Below are 20142 nucleotides of genomic sequence, written 5' to 3' on the forward strand. Positions count from 1 at the left end.
GCACCTCTTTTTTTCTTCTCCCCCTTTTTTTCACAAATATATATGTGTATACATACACAGGGCCAGTACCAGCTCCCGACCACCAGATCGATTTCGTGAGCGAGCAAAAGGACAAGAAAAGAGCACGGCCATCCTGATTTCTCTCTCTCTCTCTATCTGCCTGTGTACGTATAACTCGCCTGTATGTATGTATGTATGTATGTTGCGACAAGGGGTTCTCGAGGCTTCCGAGGAAGCTTCACGGACGCGAGCTTTGGGTGATCCTTATTATTTTAATGCTGAATAACGACGCGCTACGATCCTGCATTTTTTCAACCCGTTGATCCCTGCACCCCTTCCCCACATACACACACACATACACACTTACGTCCCTCTATTCTTCTTGTTTCGATATTTTATTCTGCAGGCTACTGTACCGAAAAACAACTTTTTGTTTATTTTTTTGTTTTTTTTTTTTTCAAACCAAGTATACCAGTAAATTTATAATACGCAAGACGACCGAGAGGATCGACGATCTCTAGCGTGGGTGGAGAGGAAGGTGTGCAGTATTTATCTCTGGATCGATAAAAGAGATGTTTTTTAATGGGAGAAGAGTATGGGCGTCGAGGTCTGCGCGGGGGCGACTGCTATATCCATTATGGGAGAATCAAATTTGGGAGTAAAGACGACTTTGTTACACAGTTATATACAAGCGTGTTTTTTCAACTTTTCGTCCAAACATTAGTTTTTAGCGCAGTTTTGTTGTTATTAAAATTGATTGCCAGCGCGTAAGCTTTGCAATCGCAAATCAAAAGTACAAACACAAACGTTGTATAGAGGCGTTGTTAGATTTGCCTATTGAATTTTACTGACGAGAAATAAAACCGGTACACTATTTTCCCTATCGATTCACTAACTGGATGGACTCGGGTGGAGGAGCGAGAAAAAAGAAAAGAAGAGGAATACCGCACACGAAGGAATTATAAAAATGATCGATGGATATATTATGTTGTATACAGATGGACACGTACCATGTACTGCATATGTAGCAGCACTCGAAAACCAAAGTGGTGGATGATTTTTTTTTTTTTCGGCGCGTCCTCATAGGCAAAAACTACTTATCGTCGAAAGAGGGAAAAAACGCAAGGCAAGAGTGAATTCAATGCGTACAAAAGAGAGAGTGTGTAATGTGTCTATAGGTAAGGTATAGGCAAAGGAGAGCAAGGAGTGAACGAGATAGAAAAAGAAAAGCACCGGGAGAAAGAGAGACGAGAGTTGGCGTGGGCCGGCCGGCTTAATTTATTTCTTCCTAAACGCCCGCAGCAGCAACAGTCTCTGCACCACGTGGGACGAGACACGAAGCCCTGTGGTAAAGATATCTATGTCTATCTGCTCACCTATATATAACTCCAAGAAACTTACGCGTATATAAATGTACAAGTATGTGCTTACGCGTGCAAGAGGGAAATCTCGAAAACAAGGCATTGTAATCGCCAGCTGGGAAATCTGTATATTATGTACTCAATTCGGCTCACGTTGGCCTCTATAATATACACGCAGGCACTGATTTACACGCGTCATCTCCACCCCCTTAACCCTCTATACCCTGTACCAATATTGTTTGTACTGGTAATTTTCGCGATTTTGTAGTGTACTTCTGCACTTATGGCAACGAGTCTCGCAATTTCCTCTAATCTCGAGGCTGTAACTTGTAAATTGTACAAGCATTTGCTTGCGATGGACCTAGTTGTGAAGCGTGGTGCTATAGTTTCATTCGTTTCCTCAAAAAAAGGTAAACCGTAAATCACGAAACAGACGGTTTTTAATTTTTTTTTTTTTTTTTTTTTTTTTTTTTTTTTTTTTTTTTCTTTTTTTTATATCGGGTTACCGCGACAGCCTATTGGCCCAGTCGCCGGGGCCACCCACTCACCACCTATGTGTGGGGGTGTATTGCCACACCCATTAAATCCTCTCTTTTTAATTTATACCATACAAATCATACCATGGGCACAGTGGAAGTATCTCCGGTGTAACACACCTTGTCAGTTAAGCTGACACTCTCTGCACCGGGGGGAAGTGCATCGGGTCAACTCGCCACTGTGTAGCCTGGGTCCGAAGCATCGAATCCAGGCTAATTAGCATCCCCGGAGAAGCCCCATGTTTCAGGGGCCACTCCTCGCCGGTAAGGCCGGCGATCCCTGCCTGGCATCGGGCCCACTAATCCCTACCTATTAGGCCCTAACACTGTTTCGCATTCACCCAGGCCCGAAGACCTGTGGAGCAAGGAAAAAACCCTGGAATTACTCTGAAGGAAAATTCCACGGAAAAACCCGCCCCGAAACAGCCGGGGTTACATAGGAACTTTTTCCGGTGAAAACAGTTTTTTGAAAAAATCTGCACTCACCGGGAATCGAACCCACGACCCCTAGAACAGCGTTGTATCAGAAGCAAGCACGCTTACCACTGAGCCAACGCCGCTCTCCAGACGGTTTTTAATTATTTTCCGTGATTATTTGTTAAAACTTTGCAACGTAAAACCTTGTAAAAAATAAATCGCCAGGACATCGCTCGATTTATACGGAGCGAAAAAATTCGAGTCGAGTCGAGAGAGAGAGAGAGCGAGGAAGAAAATAACGTGCGAAACAGTGGCAGCTGTGCAAACGGCGAGTCTCGAATGTACGCAACACACACACACACACACACACACACACACACACACCAGCTGTATAAAAAGCGAACACGAGGGGCTAGAGAGAGAACGAAGAAGAAGTAGCAGTTCCGGTGAATTTATTATATCGCGGACGCGTCGAAGAGGGGAATCGAGCGTCAATGTGGCTCATTCACTCGGCTAATATATAAAGTCACGCGTGTATACGTTTGTGTGTGGAGCACATGCATGGCACGTCGGTGTACACAGGGAGGAGAGCATGGCTCTTTTTATTTATTATTATTGTTTTTTTTTCTTTTTTTCTTTTTTATGACACACCTAAGAACTGCGAACAGCGTGGCCTATTCAAACGTTAAACGCGTGTGATTGAATTAAAAAGGAAGAGGGGGAGCATATTGGCTCACTGCTGCCGTTGATGCGTGCACACAATACATAATATATACGTTCCAGATTTTATCTGGATTTTTATTCTCGTCGACCAATCCTTCCATACGCTTCTTGGGAAAGTTGAGATATTTTTAATGATGGAGCATTTAAAAAAAAAAAAAAAAGGGCACTATCATCGCGAGAGTTACGACTTGTCGGGGAAATGTGTTTGATTCGATGTACTTACACGATCATTAAATTTTTTCAGATCACCATGTTATAATGATGAAATGTTAATAGTAAAATTCCTGATGTACCGTGAAAAACGCTATTGCCTATCCCATGCACACACTGTGCTGGTTGGGTAAAAAGACGAAGAAAAAAAAAAAAATAAAATAAAAAGAGTGAGTGAAACACCAAGTGACGTAAAACACGGTCGGAGGATGAGCCAGCGCGGGAGGAAAGAGCGTCGATGATCATCTCGGAGGTGTATATAACGATGACAACTGGCTGGCGCTTATCCATCGAATCTCCTCCATCCTCCGATGAGCTTTACGTGCAGCGTACTTATAGGTACATACATCGGGTATGATGTTATAGTAACATCCGAAGCAACATAAACAGCATCAGCTGCCACTCGCGCGCGCAAGTGAGCTCAAGGGGGATCATCATCATCGAGTCCGTGCGTATTTTGCTATTCCTATACCACCACCGCACAATAGCTCGTGAAAATTTGTATCGTTGACTGCACGTTACTCCGAGAGCGTGTGACGTAGGATCCGCGGATGTTTGGCATCGTTCGTAACTCGTGTGAGCGCTAGTCGCGAGATGCTGGTTTCTTTTTTAATCGTGTACAATCTTTAATCAAAAAGGTTATTAACAAAGTGGTTTCTTTTATTTTTTTTTCTTTTTGATAACAAAAACAGCAAAGTTCGCTAATCATAAACTAATAAAAATAGTTTTCACCCGTAAATTTTAAATACCACATCTACTGCGATGAACATGATCCTTGAAAATTATGCTGTACAAATTTTCAAAAGCCTTGGGTGCTTTTTTCGAATAAAACATGGAAATTGGGGTATTTTTCACACTCAAATACCAGACTATAATGATAGTTACGTGTGATAACGCGTGTCTGCCAAATATTAAAAATTGATCATATAATTTTTTAACAGTGTTTTTTGATAAATAAAAAATTTTTAAATACTTGAATTAGACACTTTTCGAATAAGGTAATAATAACTGATACATGAAACTAATTTAATGGATGAAATAATGGGTCGCACGATTGGTAACGACCCTCAAAATTATTCACGTGTAATCCCAATTCGTAGTGAAAAATAAAAGGAATTTTAATTAACTTGTGATTTAGTATTTTTTGGCTTGACATAATTTTTCCTATCCAGAATTTTACCTACTTATGAGCCACTAAGAGAAAGCAAAATTAAAAATTTTTGTGTTTCAAACAATGTCACGCCACAAAACGAGCAGTCAACGGCAACATTTACCTTTTATGTTTCCTACCAATGCAAAGTCCCTTATCCCCCATACGAAGGATTAAAAAAAAAAAAAATCCGACTTTGGTCCATCGACACTTGCGCGCAAATGCAGAAAGAAGAAGAAGAAGAAAAAAAAAAAAAAAAAAAAAAAAGAGAGAGAGAAAGGAAGCGAGACCTACACACACATAAAGAGGGATAAAAGAATATAGAGAAAAAGAGGGGCACTCCTAAGTTTAGTTTTGAGCTTGAACCGGTACACACACAGAGCAGAGGATATACTGCGCGAGGGAGTCTTAGTTTTATGAATGGGCCTATGTTTAGTAAATGGCGCGAGGCAAAGAAGCCTCTGATGCTCTCCGTACTCTTTCGAACGAGTGGGGCGCGTGTATATACGTAAAATACGTGCGAACGAACTAGATGAGAAGTAGAAAAAGAAGAAGAAGAAGAAGAGCCGAGAGCAAGCGCTTGGGCTTTGGCATAGCCTGCAAGGCAGACGGCGCGCGAGACGGGAACCGGAAGTCTATTTTCGTAGTCGTCACAGATTTAGAAGCATCCCCGTCACCCCGTGGGCTGTGTGTGTATATGTATATATGTATAAGGCAGGTACACGTATATAATACATACTTCGGCACACATCGCGCGCACAGAGTAAAGGAGGAGGAGGGGGTGGCAGCTCGAATCTAATACTTTGCGGCCCGCGACTCTTTTTATATCTCGCGCGCGGATGGTCGTTATTGATAGTACAGTGGTGGCGAGAGAGGGCAATAGAATACACATGTACGCGCAGTAAGTAAATATATATTTATATATACCTACTCACGGGTTGGGCCGAGCTAAGAAGAAGGCGGGTGCAGTTTTTTCGGGAGAATCAAAGAGAGAGAGAGAGAGAGAGAGACCCTCAGAACTTTTAGTTCATCTCGTGATGTATTTTGACGCCCAGGTTGCGTACATTTACATGCGTGCACTTGTACAGTTGGACGAGCAACATCAGCTCCACTTACTTTCGATGGAGATTGATACGGGGACCGCGAAATTATATAATGTTTTGCACTGCTTCTTTATCTGATGGGAGGGGGGGAGGAAGAGAGAAAAAATTCACGTTGGTTGAGACGATAAAATAGACGGGTTGGGCCATTAAACACTGGTGTTGTTGGTAAAAGTATAAATTTGAACTTTTCCATCCATGGCAAAACAAGAGGGGGAGGAAAGGGCAAGATACACCTGAAGACAAATGTCTCGCGATACAACTTGCGCGTAACGTGTGTACAAAACTTATACCCAGAACAGCACCAGCGCAAATTGACTTTTGCACTTACAGCCGTAGCTGCATCAGCAACGTCAGCTTCGGCATAGTCAATCTTATCGCGCACGGTGTTCGTAATATGTACAACATACGCGTAAAAGCGCAAGGAAAAATAAAATAAAGAGTAGAGAGAGAGAGAGAGAGCGTGGAACGACGGGGTGGCAAGATCGGCAAACTTTTTGTACGCTTCGTAATACGTGCATTAATAATTTTATCGTCACGTGTGCAACGTGTATATAATATGTACAAACGCAACGTACGAGGGAGATATATTGGACGAGAAGTGCCGGGGAAGATAACTCTCGCGAGTACGCGAGAAGACCACCTTCGACGCGGTCGGCTGTATAACCTTCAGCTTCTTTTGCCATAAAATTTTTTGAGCCCATACCACACGGTGTACGTCATCCTCGTGGAGAAATTTATACAGTGTTGTTGGCCTGTGCATGTGTAGATGTACACTTTTGTGATGTATACCTGTATGCATACTTTGATAAATCATTTTTTTTTGAAAGCCTATATCTACCCTCCGTCAATATAAGGCAGGGAGGTGTACTTGTGTGGTTTAAAATTCGCGGGCAGGTATATAATATGCTGCTTTGATGAAAATCATCGACATCGACATGAAAGTATCGGCAACAATATTTATAAAACGGAGCTTACCGCTACGTCGGTGCAATAAGCATAAGTGCATCAATATATAATATAATGACGGGCCGTGTCGGCGGAACACATGTGTCTCGTTTCACTCGCCCTAATAATGTATGTACATGTTACAACATAATATAAACACCAGAGGGTAAGCAAAGATTCCCTCGCAGGTCGCGATAATCAAGTTCAAGCTAATCGATCACTCGTACCGCGAAACGGACTCTTTTTTTTTTCTTCATTGTTTCTCATCAACTTATTCCATATCCCTCTGCTCGGCGTCAGATACGCGCAATCGACGAGCCATACGGAGACTCAAAAGCTCGCCGACAACGACGACGATATTATTTTCGCTCACCCGCGGCATTATCATCGCGAATTCGTTATACAGATATACATATATGCGCGCGAAGGGAGAAAAGATAACAGCTAGGCCGGTTTCAATGGGTTTATTGTAATTATCGTTCTGTATATTCATCTTCGTTGCGAAACGTATGTATTATTACACGCCAGTAATGTTTTTGTTCCTTTCATCCGTGGTACATTGGATTTTGCATTGACACGATACTTAACGACACGCTTGTCATACGAGGATTCAAAACAAGAGGACGAATGTAAAAAAAAACGAGAAAAGAAAAAAAAAAAAAAAAAGTACGATCCGTATAGATATAAAGACAAACCGAAAATTCAGCATTGCGCAGTGGAATTCAGGCACGCGGGGTGTACACGAGAGAAGGGAGGAAAAGAAGAGGAGACGAAAAAGGAGGAGGAGGAGGAAGTAGGTATAGAGAAACAGGATGTGGTCTGGCTCGTCGGCGCGAAAAGCCGGCGGCAGCAGAGAGAGAGAGAGAGAGAGCAGCATCGTCAGAGACGACGTACAGCCCGTATAACTAACAACGAGAGCGGCACAAACCCTCGGGCTTCCTTCCTGTCGTTTATCACACGGTAGTGAGCAGATTCGCCATAGAGAGGGGGAGGGAGATGGGCTCTGTTGCTTGGCTGTATGTGTAATGATTATTTATCGCTTCGTCTCCAAACAGAGTCTGCGAAGGATCGAGAATTAGAGAGGATGTATGAAAAATAGTTCCAGAGCGCGTGATGCTGCGACGACATGTGCGCAGGTTTGAGAGCTTTATCGTTTGTACCAATTCCTATGGGAAAAACACCTACTGATGAGCTATTGCTTCCAACTGACGTTATAATACCGTAGGAAATATCGGCAATTTTAACGGTGTACAGGTAGTCATACCGCACCAATGGTTGTAACCTGGATAAATGACATTTCCAATCGTTGTTTTGCACCAGCAGCTGCCCAAAGCGAATGTACAGAGACTTCACATTACAGCTTCGTCACTCGTGGGAAAAAAAAAAACAAACAAAGTTGATGGTAATCTTTGCCAGCATCATCCGGAGATCGGTTGCAAATCAAGGCCGACCTGCAAGATCACCTATACTTTGCGAAGGCGTTTTGTGATTCTTGAAAAGAACTTTTCGCCATCGGTACGAGCCGCGTTTCAATAAAAACACACGCTCCGAAGCGGAGGGAAAAAAATAAACCAAAACACAGAACCCAAGCCACCGCTGAACGAAGCCGAAGAAAAAAAAAAGGTGACACAAAGAACGGCCTCGGAGCCGAAGATAGAATCGAAGTTGTGGAAAAAAAGTCGGCGCAAACGAGAAGCAGCTTTTCGTTCGGAAACACGTCTACCAGGAGCCCATGACAAATGTGCCGACACGAGCGCGGCACGTACGTATTATGGCCGCTGCCGAAAAATTGAAAGGGCCATCTGTCGATGGCTAGCAAGCTGCACGCCATCAGCCCCCGGAACAGCCAATTATGTATATCACGTATACTGTATCTTATACATATATTATATAGACACGCAGAGCCGGTCCACGTGCAGTATATCCTCCTTCCTTCCTTCCGGCTTACGCGGCACTTCCGGTTCCGTCCCCCCTCTCGCCCTCCATTTGAAAGGGCAAAGCCACCCACTGTGCGGACTTCCTTCCGCTCTTCTGGTCCCTCGAGCTTCGAATAACAAACGCCCGTGTCTGCTGCTGCTGTATTGTTATAAGTATACACCTACCGTTTTTCTTTCGGCAGCACGTGCCCGACCTAAGGTCCCCGACGCTGCACGCGAGTCTGCGTATAAGTACGTTGTATATGCCGCGTCAGCTTGGGATTTTGGAAATGAGAAAATCGAGCGCGTGCTGAGTGACGCACGTTTTCGAAGGGGACCATATGATAAACGCTACTGCGCCCCTTTTACATACGCGTGTGTACCTATAAATATATGTACGACGGGGAGAGAAAGTTGGGGTCGCGTTTTGGCCCATTCGTGGGGTAGGTTCTTTTTTTCCCACCAATGGCAGCGGTGTGTATATATACCCATGAGTGTGGAGGCCGATGGGATAGGGCTGTTTACCCATGATTGAAAAGATAAGGGGGGACATTACTACATTGAGTAATTTAAGGAATACGTTTACTTTCGAGCGATCGACGATACAGCCCATATATATGCATGCCTATACCTGTACGCTGATTAGGTGCAAAACGCGATTGGTAACTAGACGCGAGAAGGAAAAAGAAAGAGAGAGGAGGCAGACCCAAAAATTCAAAAGGGGAACGAGAGATGAAGATACACACACACACACACACACACACACGAGTCACGCCGGCTCGCTCGTGCATGGGTACGGAAAGAAAAGTGTTGCAGCGCCACGAGGGATTGACATCCGGCGGAAGTAGGCTACGAGTGCGCGGAAAGCCGTCTATGTGTTCGGTATTTCTTCGGCTTCGCGAAACGTAAATGCATACATACATGTATGTATATAAATACCAAAGTAGTTTCTTGCAGATGCGAGTGGAAGCTAAACGGATAGCCAAAGGGAATTACGAGCTTTTCCACCATCCTCGTGACTTAAATAATTTATGAACGGTGTAGGTACATCGGAAGAATAAAAACATTTTAAAAAGTTTTGATCACTGACTAGGCGAAAAAAAATGGCACTTGTGTACAAAGGAGCACGACGGGAGAAAAGAAAAAGAAAAAAATAATAATAATAACGAGTAGTGAATAATATACAAGACACATGGAAAAGAAAGAGGCGAAGAAAATTTTTCCATAGTTACTCTCGACTGGAATGAAACGAAGAGAACCGAGTGGCGGTACAGTACAGAATTACAGCGGCGGAAAGGCAGAGGAAAAAATTACAGGATATCCGCCGCCGTCGCTGCCGCCGCTGCTCGCTATCTATCTCGAGAGAAGCGCGTTGCGTAAGCGTGTATAGGATACATGTGTATTCACCTGTGGTTGTATACGTATGTAGGGCCTACGACCAAACGCGATGGTATTTCGCTAATTTTTTTTTTTTTTTTTTTTCTTTTTTCATTTGAGGATTAGGTGTTGTCATCTTTAAATGCCTGATGGGGATCTCGATTTCACGGATAAAAAAAACTGGCATTTGCTCGAGATTATAAACTTTAACCAAAACACAACGAGGTTCACTTGGCAGTTTTTTCCCTCACAAGTATAGGTACATATATTATATAATAAGCTGATTCTCCTTTTCACATACTCAACACAGAGTAACGCGATAAAGTTTCCCTCGATGCATCGATGCTATTTTCGGCGAAATCAGCATATACGCGTGTGTATACACACAAACGCAAGAGTAGATAGACTTTTCAACATCATCACTTCCGGTCGTGATATTTCGACACGTTGCTTCGACGCGAGGAGTACACACATACATAATATAAGCCACTATATCGGATAACGCGCGTTTTATTTTTCGCGCAACAATAACGAACTGTACATCCATACTCTCGTATACTTTTGTTTGCTTCCTGTTTTCTTTCTCTCTCTCTTTCGTTTGCTTCCGGCTCTTTGTAAAGGCGATTGTTTAGCAGTGCAGTGCCGCCAACGCGACCATGAAAGTTTCGGAAATATTGTATACCACATATAGGTACACCTAAAATTGGTTTTACACGCAATTGCTCTTTTATAGCTTGACAGTGCACATGAGTAAATCTACAGAATCTTCAATCTAAATTTTATTATAATACAATATACAGGTAAAAAATTTTTGCACATTTTCACGATTTTTCCCTCGTGGACAAAAACCTCCATCGTGCACCGAAAGAAATCCCACGAAACATCAGAAAAGCAAAAAGAAAATCGTCAGCGTGTAAAATGTAAGTGCGTATACGCGGGCGTCTGGCGGAGACCGGAAGTGACGCGCAGCCTATATAGGTACCACCTCGACGAGGGAGAGACTCTCAAATTTGCGCGATACATGCGAGGTCACGGGTAGAGAACGAGCCTCTCCCGACCCACCCCCTCTGCTCTCTCGCATATATATATATATATATATATATATATATATATATATATATGTACACGCGTAGTATTGAATTCTCCGAGCTTTCGGTACTTTTTTTTCCCCTCTTTCTCCATCACCGACTTTCGCCCCGCCAAAAGGCAGGTTCGTGAAACGCGGCGCATGCACACATCCGGTTTCTCTGCTGCTCCAACTCGAGATGCAATGTATGCAAAGAAGGGCCAATGTGGTTTTACAAACATTACCCCCTGCCAAAGAATTCATTTTTATACCGCACGCACTTATTCTCGAAATATTTTGAGCTATTATCGTCACCCGAGCCGATACCGCGTCGTGATAAATTGTCATGTGGTTGCGACATCATGTGCGTTACACGAGCACCATTGGCAGTTACAACAATATTATGTGACAGGAGCAAAAAAACACAGGCGTTACTGCACGACAAACCTATATATACCGTTGCACACCTGCGACCGAGAAACAGAGCAATTACAAGTTTCTTTTTCCTTCAAAGTAATTGAGCTACCTTTTTTTTTTTTTTTTTTCCTGAACTTTGCAAGAGAATCGATTAATCTAAATAATCGCGTAAATTTGCATGAAAACGCCAATGTATTGTGCAACGCGTTAAACTCGGTTGCGCAATTTCACAAAGTGAAGCCGATAAAGAGCTCCTGCACGATGCGTATCACACCTATGCTGCTTTCCCGGGGAGTTTTGTGGAGAATTAATCGACCTATGGATAATTAATTTTCAGTAGAAAAGATTTAAGGTATACCCATATACTTGTGAAATCTCGCGTTCGCAAAGGAAAAATGTCTGGAGTCGATAAAAGGCTTCGAGGACCAGTGCATGATTTTACGAATAGTCCAACGTGCAATCAACACCAACGTCGAATGTGTGGGGGAGAAAAAGAAAAAGAATATCGCCAATGATCAGCGATGATTAATCCATATAGGTACAACGAGCACCTCGATGTGATGTATGTTGTATATACATATACGCATTTGTACTGCAACCAAATATATAATATATACACCCGGGAGGTATATAAATGTGCGTTGCAAGCTATTATAGCGACAGTCGCTGCTCCGTAGAGTCCACACATTGACGAAACATAAAATACTCACACGCGTATCAAGTGGGTAGATATACCGTGTTATACACGATCTCCCGAGCACAAATGTACGTGGGCTTATAGCGTATATGGTCATGGTGATGACTGCTTTCTAACCGCGTGGCTGAGAGTGCGAGGGCGACTTTGAGTATTCTCGCGCCACTCCTACCGATATTATGTACTTATTATATAGCTGGGCTACTCGCCCGATGAATGACTATTGCTCGAATATTACGCCGGTACCTGCATTGCTGTTGCTGCTCCTTTTGAGGTATGGAAAAAATAGTCGCCAGAGCAAGCCCAACACTGGTTGCACCAAGTAGGAACTCAAATTTTCCTATACGTACTTGTACTGGAGGGCGCAGAAAACGTCCATAGGTAAAAAAAAAAAAAAAAAAAAACCCTAAAGTAGGAACAAACACAAGTATTCCTTCAACTTTTATTTGGCTCCTATTACACCGTCTCAAGTTCATTTGGGTCATTTTAAGGGGCGATTTTTATTTTCTTGGAAAATTATTACTTCATTTTTTTTACTTCAATTTCAATATAAGTAAAAACCTGTACGTTAATGCGGGTGTTTGGTTGTAAAACGATTTCATTTTATACCAATCGTTTGAGTAAGCTATTAACACACATAATTTAGATATAACGTAAAAAAAAAATACCATTTTATGATGTACAGTTAAAAAAAAAAAAAGAAAAAAATTTTGATTAACTTGTTTTGCAACTTTTAGCAAATCGCAAAGTTCTCACATTGGTAGTCAAAGATACACAAATGCTCGAAAGATTCGTTAAACTTCTGAATCAATGTGTGAAAGAGCGCTTGTCAATCAAAAATAACCCAACTCTTTAAATTACCAGGAAAAGAAAAAAAAAAAAAAATTGCCAATGCAAAAAAAAAGAAAAAAAAGAAGCACGAGCTCACGTGGCTACGTATTTTATTCCATGAATGCGGGCGTAATTCTGCCCCGATAATCGGACGCTACAGCGTTAGATAGCTCACTTCCGAACGGAAACGACCGGATGACGACAGCAGAGAAGATATAGGGGGCACAAAGGTATCGAGTCAAAGAAAAAGCTCGGTTTTCAGAGCCTTGCAGCTACAGGATGCGCGATCAACTTCACGATTGTAGGAACTCCATTTTGACGTACAGACGACCATTTTTTGTCGATTTATTCAACGTCAAAAGTCTCTTTATACTGACGACATGTTGTAAATATTGAAAAGATTGAAAAATTGTTTTTCTCTGGAAAAATGGTGTGGCACGATCACTATATATCGATAAATAATCACATAGTCTTGCACAATGGGCGATAGGTTGACAATTGGCCCAGGCCGATTATAAAGAATTTCCTGTTTTGGAGCACCGATGAGACAACTCTCTCTCTTTCTCTAGCCCGTTCGTTCGCCAAGTATAGGTATATAATATATTATCATCGTCAACGTGAATGGAATTTCAAGGGTTCCGGTCCCACTAGGGTACGTACCTAAGTATATTACAATCAAAGCGACTGCGTTCGCGCGGCTAAGGAGAATAAAGAGAAAGAGTTGAATGGATTTCGATCGAGTACAGTTATTCTCGAATGGCGATAACGAGAGAGAGGACGAGCGGAAGAAGAGACACGGGCGTATCACGAACCGATAACGTCAATCGATTATTTCCTCCCACGCGACAATGTGCGCTTGTGTTTACATACACGGGTCCATGAAAAAGTGCACTTCCTTGCTTTTTCCCCGAGTGTACTACAGCCTCGTTTTGGGCGTGGCGGATTTTTACTCTCGGCCCCGAAGTGTTTTAACCATGCAGGCCCGCCGCGTGTGCCATTCGGGTGTAAATTTACTCATGTCGATAATTTTTCTATTTCTCCTTCTTCTAACAGAGATGGATCGGAAGGATGGATGTACAATGAAAAAGAAAAATTTTCAACAAGTAAATAATATTAAAGGGTTTATTCGAATGTCCCTTGTGTGGGCATATCTTTCCTATAGGTGAAAAATTCAAGCTTTCGAAATTTCAACTGTTAAATAAGATGTACGTAAGTTTGAACGATGTAGTTTGTCAAAAGGTAACTAATTGAGGCGACATTGTTTTCCTGTGACTTATTTAGGTGACTGAAATAAAAATACCAAATATTTGACGCATATTTCGTATATACGCTGGTAACGAGATGAAAACTACAAGGAGGAAAGGAAGCTGGCTCCTATTTTAGGTCGAGCCTGCGCGCGTCTTTCATAAATTCACCGCTCGCCCGGTTGTTTGCTTACCCGCTTTCCCGAGCGGAAAAGCTGTTTAACAATTTTTCCGGGCGCAAGCTCTCGGAAAAACTTTCGAAAAAGCTCGAGCACATTTCACGCGCCACAGCTCTCGAACGCCCCTTCCTCCTCGAACAACACGGGAAGGCACGCGAGTATTTTCGACCGATTCATTCACGAGAATTTTCGGCGAGCCGGAAGTCATCGATCACCCATGCTCGAGAACTCGTCTCCTTTTATAATTTAATTTAGGAAATACCGATTTCAGAAAAAAAGTTGTTGATTATCGTGCGCGTCGAGCGAGAAAAAAAAAAGAATGAAGATTATAATTAAACGCTTCGTAGACCAAGGGAAGGCAATATGACTTTCAACATGCGTTGTTATTTATATACACATTTTAGGTGGCTCGCGGAAGGATTATCGAGTTTGAGGGGGAAAAAAGTGTTTTACGACTCCCACGTGATTTATCGTTTCCAATATCGAGGGATCAATTAAAACGCAGGAATGCGGCGCGAACCGTAAAAAAATGCAAAGTTTTCGTTCGGTTCTACTGGCGTATATTATGATACGTACGGCACCGTTATGTCAGAAGCGCGCGAATTTAATCATGACTCTCGATAAAAATAACATTTCATTGTCGGTCCATCAGAAAAAAAAAGAATGATAATATCATTTGACACGGTAACAAAAATGCAGCGAATGGAGGGAGGGGGGTGGGTCGAGGATTGGGATTAGCATTGCTACTCAAGAATCGATTTGTCACCCTCCGAATCCTAGGAAACGAGAAAGAGAGGGAGGGAGAGAAGAACAAAACTCGTGCAGTGTGTGACATTTATCTTTTTTTTTTTCCTGCTAATTGGAAAATTCTCCTGATAATCGAAATCGTGAAATGCTAATGGAAAAATTCCTACGGTAATTGAACGATTTTCAATTTCACCCAGTCAAACACGAGTGACAAAACAAAAATCGATTTGAGAAAAAAAAAAAAAAAAAGAAAAACGCTCGACTTTTGCCGCGCCTATACGGAGGATATATATCATCATCATCATCATCAAAACGTAGGAGTAAAGCTACGTGTGTATAAAATATGTAATAAAGAGAGGAGAACACCTACGGTACGAAATCGTCACCCGCGCGTGTACGTGCAGGCCAGGAGAGCTGCACGGAGAAGCTCGCGGAGAAATGGGAGTGGGAGGCAAGGAAAAACCCGGTCCTCCTACGGTTCTGCCTAGTGCTTGGCTGAGCCGCGAGAGAAGTCCGTATCGAGAAGTCGAGATCGGCCAATCCGCCGAGTCGTTCCCTTCTTCTTTTTTTTTTTTTCTTTCTTTCTTTCTTCCTCTCGCTTTTGCTCCTCTGGAACACCAGCCGTGAATCGGCCAACAGGTTCACCTACACGCCCCGCATATATAAATCCAAGAGAGCGCTTTTTCTCTCTTTCTTTGCTCTTTATCGTCGATTATATTCGACCTTTTTTTTTACATTTTATTTCACTTGGAATTTCTCACAGCTCGTTTTGTTCTTGGAATATACGTAAAGTGCGCTTGCATTGATACACTTATAGTTGAATTTTTCGTGTATGCAACTTTCACGTTTCTTTGCTCTTCTCGAACAATGTTGGGGTGGATTTTTTTGAGGTGAAATATTGAGACTGTTGATAATTTTACGAGGATAGAATTTTCTGCCACCATATTTTTTAAAGATTTGTGTTTTTTTTTTTTTTTTTAATAATTAGGGTTTGATGAACTTACCTCCTTACTGGGCACGCAAATTGGAGTTCCTTCCTTGACGATGCCATTTTCGACCATTACTCCCATTACGATAGGATCTCTCGAGTTGAAAATGTGCTAGAAAAAAATTTAAAAAAAAAAAATGCATGGATTATCAACTTTCCAATGGGTAAGTTAATTTTATAAAAATATAATATTATCACGAAGGGGTTATTTCTTTAACTATACGCGTACAAAGAATCACGTCTTACTTCCTTTATATCTTATTTTGTCAGATTATTAATTTGTTGTCTACTCGTGTTCTCTCCCTCTCTTTGAAAATTAAAAAAAAAGAAGATAGAGGCATCATAACACCCTACCCGAAAAAAGGGGGTTGGAGGCCGATATCAGTCTCTTCTTCTCTGAGGACATTTTTCTCGAGTGAAAATGGCACTTATTATGTGTGAGCGTAAATAAAATAATACGTGTATTTAAAAAAAATGCAGTTTTTTTTTACTCAACTCCAACTGATTCCTATTGTGTTTTGGCCTAACAATGTACTAGGTTAAAAATTTATCATATACAAATCATCGAAAGGGTTTTATGATCCACTTTAAGTACATAAAATGCTTAGAACCGTTAGAAAATATTTTTCCCTCCTCCGAGCATCATAAGAAAGAAAGAAAAGAATTTTGCGCAGTAGTAAAACTCGTTTGATTGCGGAAGAAAATCAAACACGTGGGCATCACGATTTCACACGCGTAAATCAATTTATACGCGGTTTCTTCAGTAGCGCATGAATATTTAGTCGTACGCGCGTATACGCGTGCAATTATAATTTTTTTTTTTTTTTTTTTTTTTTTTTTTTCAAATTCCTTCATTCATCCTGCAGGTATCATCCACGTTACTTCTCGACGAGAGTTTCAAAACATCGCCATTCATCTTAACGAGACTTTGCTTCGCGAAAAATCGATATTTTTTTTTATAGCAAAGAGAAATCACCCTTGAAAAACAAATCAGAGTAAATGGGGGGAAAAAAAACAAAAACGAGTTAAAAGAAAAATAAGTGTCGTCCCTGGGGTCCCTCACCCCTCGTGCGCCGCAAAATCTATCGTTTCCGGTGAGCCGTGTAGCAGCAGGGTCCCCTCCCCCTTTCCGTTCCCTACAGGACTTTTTTTACTCCTTCTTATTGCCAATCAGCTCCTTTTTGTCTCCTTTGCTAGTTCGCAGAGGAGGAGAAGAAGAGCCCCCAGGGATCCTGTCCTCGATTTCCTGGCAGCCAGCGCGCATATGTATATATATTTTTCGCTCCCTTACTTTACCGTATGTATATTTAATTGTACGATCAACTCGTGATGCGCGCCCCCGTACAGCGACTTTTCACCCCAAATTTCCCAACCCCCCGGGGGTTCACGTTTCGCCGACTGGACTCATAAAATCCAAATCGTACGACATAATGCGTCAAACATGCAAATTCACTCCTCCAACGCCACATCCGTTTCGGGTGCAAAAATCGACCGGTTCCATACACATCGCTTCGAAGCGAACTCTCTGGTCCCCCGCCCGACAACTTCACAGCCAAGCGCGCGCTCACACACGCGTATATACATTCATAAGTCCGGGGGCGCACTGTACACTTTTGCCGCTGTAAATTTCCCTCGCGCCTACTACGCGTCGCACCTTGGACGCATATCTATCTGTAATGTCTCCACATGTATGTATATATACCGTGTATAGAAAGTAAGCGCGTGCACACGCGGTGTGGGCGGCTTATGCGGCAGACGAACGCGACCGAGTTCGTAACTTCGCGGCGAAGCGCACCCATGTGCGAGCAAGCTTTCTACTTCTCTCTCTTTCTCTCTCTCTAGAAAGTCTTGCACTACTTATGTTACAATGCTCGGAAAAAATTAGTGCGATGTTTTTTTCTTTCTATCTGTAGAGAACGAAATTTGTCGTAAAGTATTTGAAAAGAAGTGTTTATACGCTTAAAATGCAATTGTGTAATATATCGGTAAAAGCAACAGATGAAATGAGTCCCTCGTTGGGATTGATAATCGGTAAGTGTATAAATATTTTGGATTTGAAAGACACACTGAAACATCGTCGTGACCTTACCTGAGGCAAAACTTTGAGCTTGCACGGGAAGACGGCTATGTGCTTGAACTCCTCGCGCTTGCGAGCCTTGAGATTGTCCCTGTGCGCGATGAATTTGTCGAAGAGATGGTAAATGATGTCCGCGGCGAAGATCGTGACGCCGAGCGAGTCCGCGAGCTCCTGGGCGTCCCGCTCCACCTTCACGTCGAACGCCAAAATTACCGCGAACCTAAAAACAAACGTGCAATCATTGATTACCTTCTTGCATGGGCTGAAACTTGTTGCTGAGTTTTGGGGGTTCTTTTTTTTCGGGCGACAATAATTCGGCTACTGATTGCACACAGCGGGTATCGGAGGCAGCTTTTTCGACTACAGGTGTACCTGTTGGTATAATAGCGTGTATCGATTTCCCGTAATTTTCCACTATTTTTCCAATACCGTGGCGTTGTACCCGCACGCTTGACGAAAAGCTTTTTGAAACGGAAAAAAAGACGCGCGAAGGTTTATTACTCGACAATACATCAATCAAAAAATCAAATGATTCGCGACGTAAACAATAGTAGGTACATTTTGTTTAAACATTACTTTATTGATGTATACGTTTTTAAAGCACGTGTATTTCTATGGAACAAAGATATTCACCGGTTTCTTGTTTACCCAAGAAAAACTCACGGTACACAATGCAGCCCCGCATACGAACGAAGGTTTTCCTCCACCGTCGCGTTTCACGTGCACAACAACGCGTGCACTTCCTTCCGCCGATTTCACCTAGTCAAAGGAAACAGGACGGAAGCGGAGGTCCCATTCACAAGACGCACAATTTACGCGCGTGTCACACAATCAAAAAAAAAAGGTCGCTCCCTCGATATTATGCCGTCGTCTTCTTCGGGGGGGGGGGGGGGAAAGAAACGACTCGAGACAGTCCGCGACGGCATCGCTTTTTTTCTCCCCCTGTATAGCTGCATCTCGATTGTCCTCCTTCGACCCGCCGATCCGTGAATCAATATCCTGTTCCTTGTAACAACAGCCAGCATCACTCGACGGAGAGTCATTCGGCCCCGAAAAATCGTGCGTCGGAAGAAGTCGAGGGGCTCTCGGAGCTGGGACCGGAAGTTCGTCTCCTTCGTACGGGATGATTTTTTTTTTTTTCTTTCACGGGCGCGTCGGTCGAAACGACTTTTATTCTAGCGATGCGGAAAATTGGATTTCCAAAGGACATCGGTGTTTCACGAGGATTATAAATCGTAAATGTTCCGAGGCGTATCGCAGATACGTACAAGTATGAGTTCTGGCTCGAGGGGGAAACAGGAAACGCCGATCTCGTGCGGTTGGCCGGGGGATACAAGTGAATTAATTTTCTCTGGCGATTAGCTGTGCAAGCGTGGGACTTTGAACTGTTATCTTTCAGACTGGGTTGTTTCTTTTTGGGAAATTAATTTTAAAAGTTTTCAGCCGACCGGGACACACGCCAGGAAACGGGCGAATAAAATTGTTACGATGAAAATAAATCAAATTGGATTCAACGAATGGCTCGATGCAACGGGATTTGGAAGTGGCAACGCGAGAATATCGCGTGGGAACAGATTCGTTGGCAAAATAATAAGATGGTTTGGTCAAGGTGAAAACTCTATTTTTAACTAAACGATGATACTCACTGATCGTCGTGCTCCAACATAATGGACGCCTTCATGACGTCCTTTTTAACAACAGGACCGATACGTATGCCCGCATACTGAAACAGACAAGCAAACAAAAAATTTAATCGAGCTTTTTTTTATGTCGGTCCTTTCGCCGAATAAGGATGTGATTATTGTACAGGCATGGATTTTCTCTATGTACGCAATTCCTTTGTGGCTCAAAATCAGAGCCAAAAGTGCGACAGTATATACATTTTAAATCACTATATGGGTTGGGAGACAAATTTCATAAGGTAATGAAAATTTTCATCCAATTGTGAGATTAGATGTGGTCGTGGGTACGTAGTTTCGTTTTGATGTCCAAACTGGAGACTTGACAATAGATGAAGCTTCATTGACGGGAATAATTTTACCTGATGCACCAAAACCAAGGAGCTTATACATTTTAACGAAATTGTCACTTTAAAGTTGACACTTAAGGTTCGCGTGCAGTCACGTACCCAAGAAAAATATAATCTTTGCAAAAAAAAAAA

General features: G+C 42.4%; 1 protein-coding gene across 1 annotated transcript in view; it reads right to left on the minus strand.

Annotated features, from left to right (window-relative positions):
• eIF5B (eukaryotic translation initiation factor 5B) overlaps nt 1–20142 on the minus strand; it is an 87725-nt gene that overhangs the window by 33903 nt on the left and 33680 nt on the right. The window contains exons 14-16 of the mRNA XM_089596143.1: nt 19628–19704; nt 17994–18201; nt 15921–16016 (exon numbers count right to left, since the gene is read on the minus strand). Of these exons, the coding sequence (XP_089452269.1) occupies nt 15921–16016; nt 17994–18201; nt 19628–19704 (381 nt within the window). The remainder of the gene's footprint in view (nt 1–15920; nt 16017–17993; nt 18202–19627; nt 19705–20142) is intronic.

Source organism: Copidosoma floridanum, unplaced genomic scaffold, assembly GCF_036245765.1.
Source record: "Copidosoma floridanum isolate Cflo_tuat_1 unplaced genomic scaffold, Cflo_Japanese_pri ptg000030l, whole genome shotgun sequence".
NCBI lineage: Eukaryota > Metazoa > Arthropoda > Insecta > Hymenoptera > Encyrtidae > Copidosoma > Copidosoma floridanum.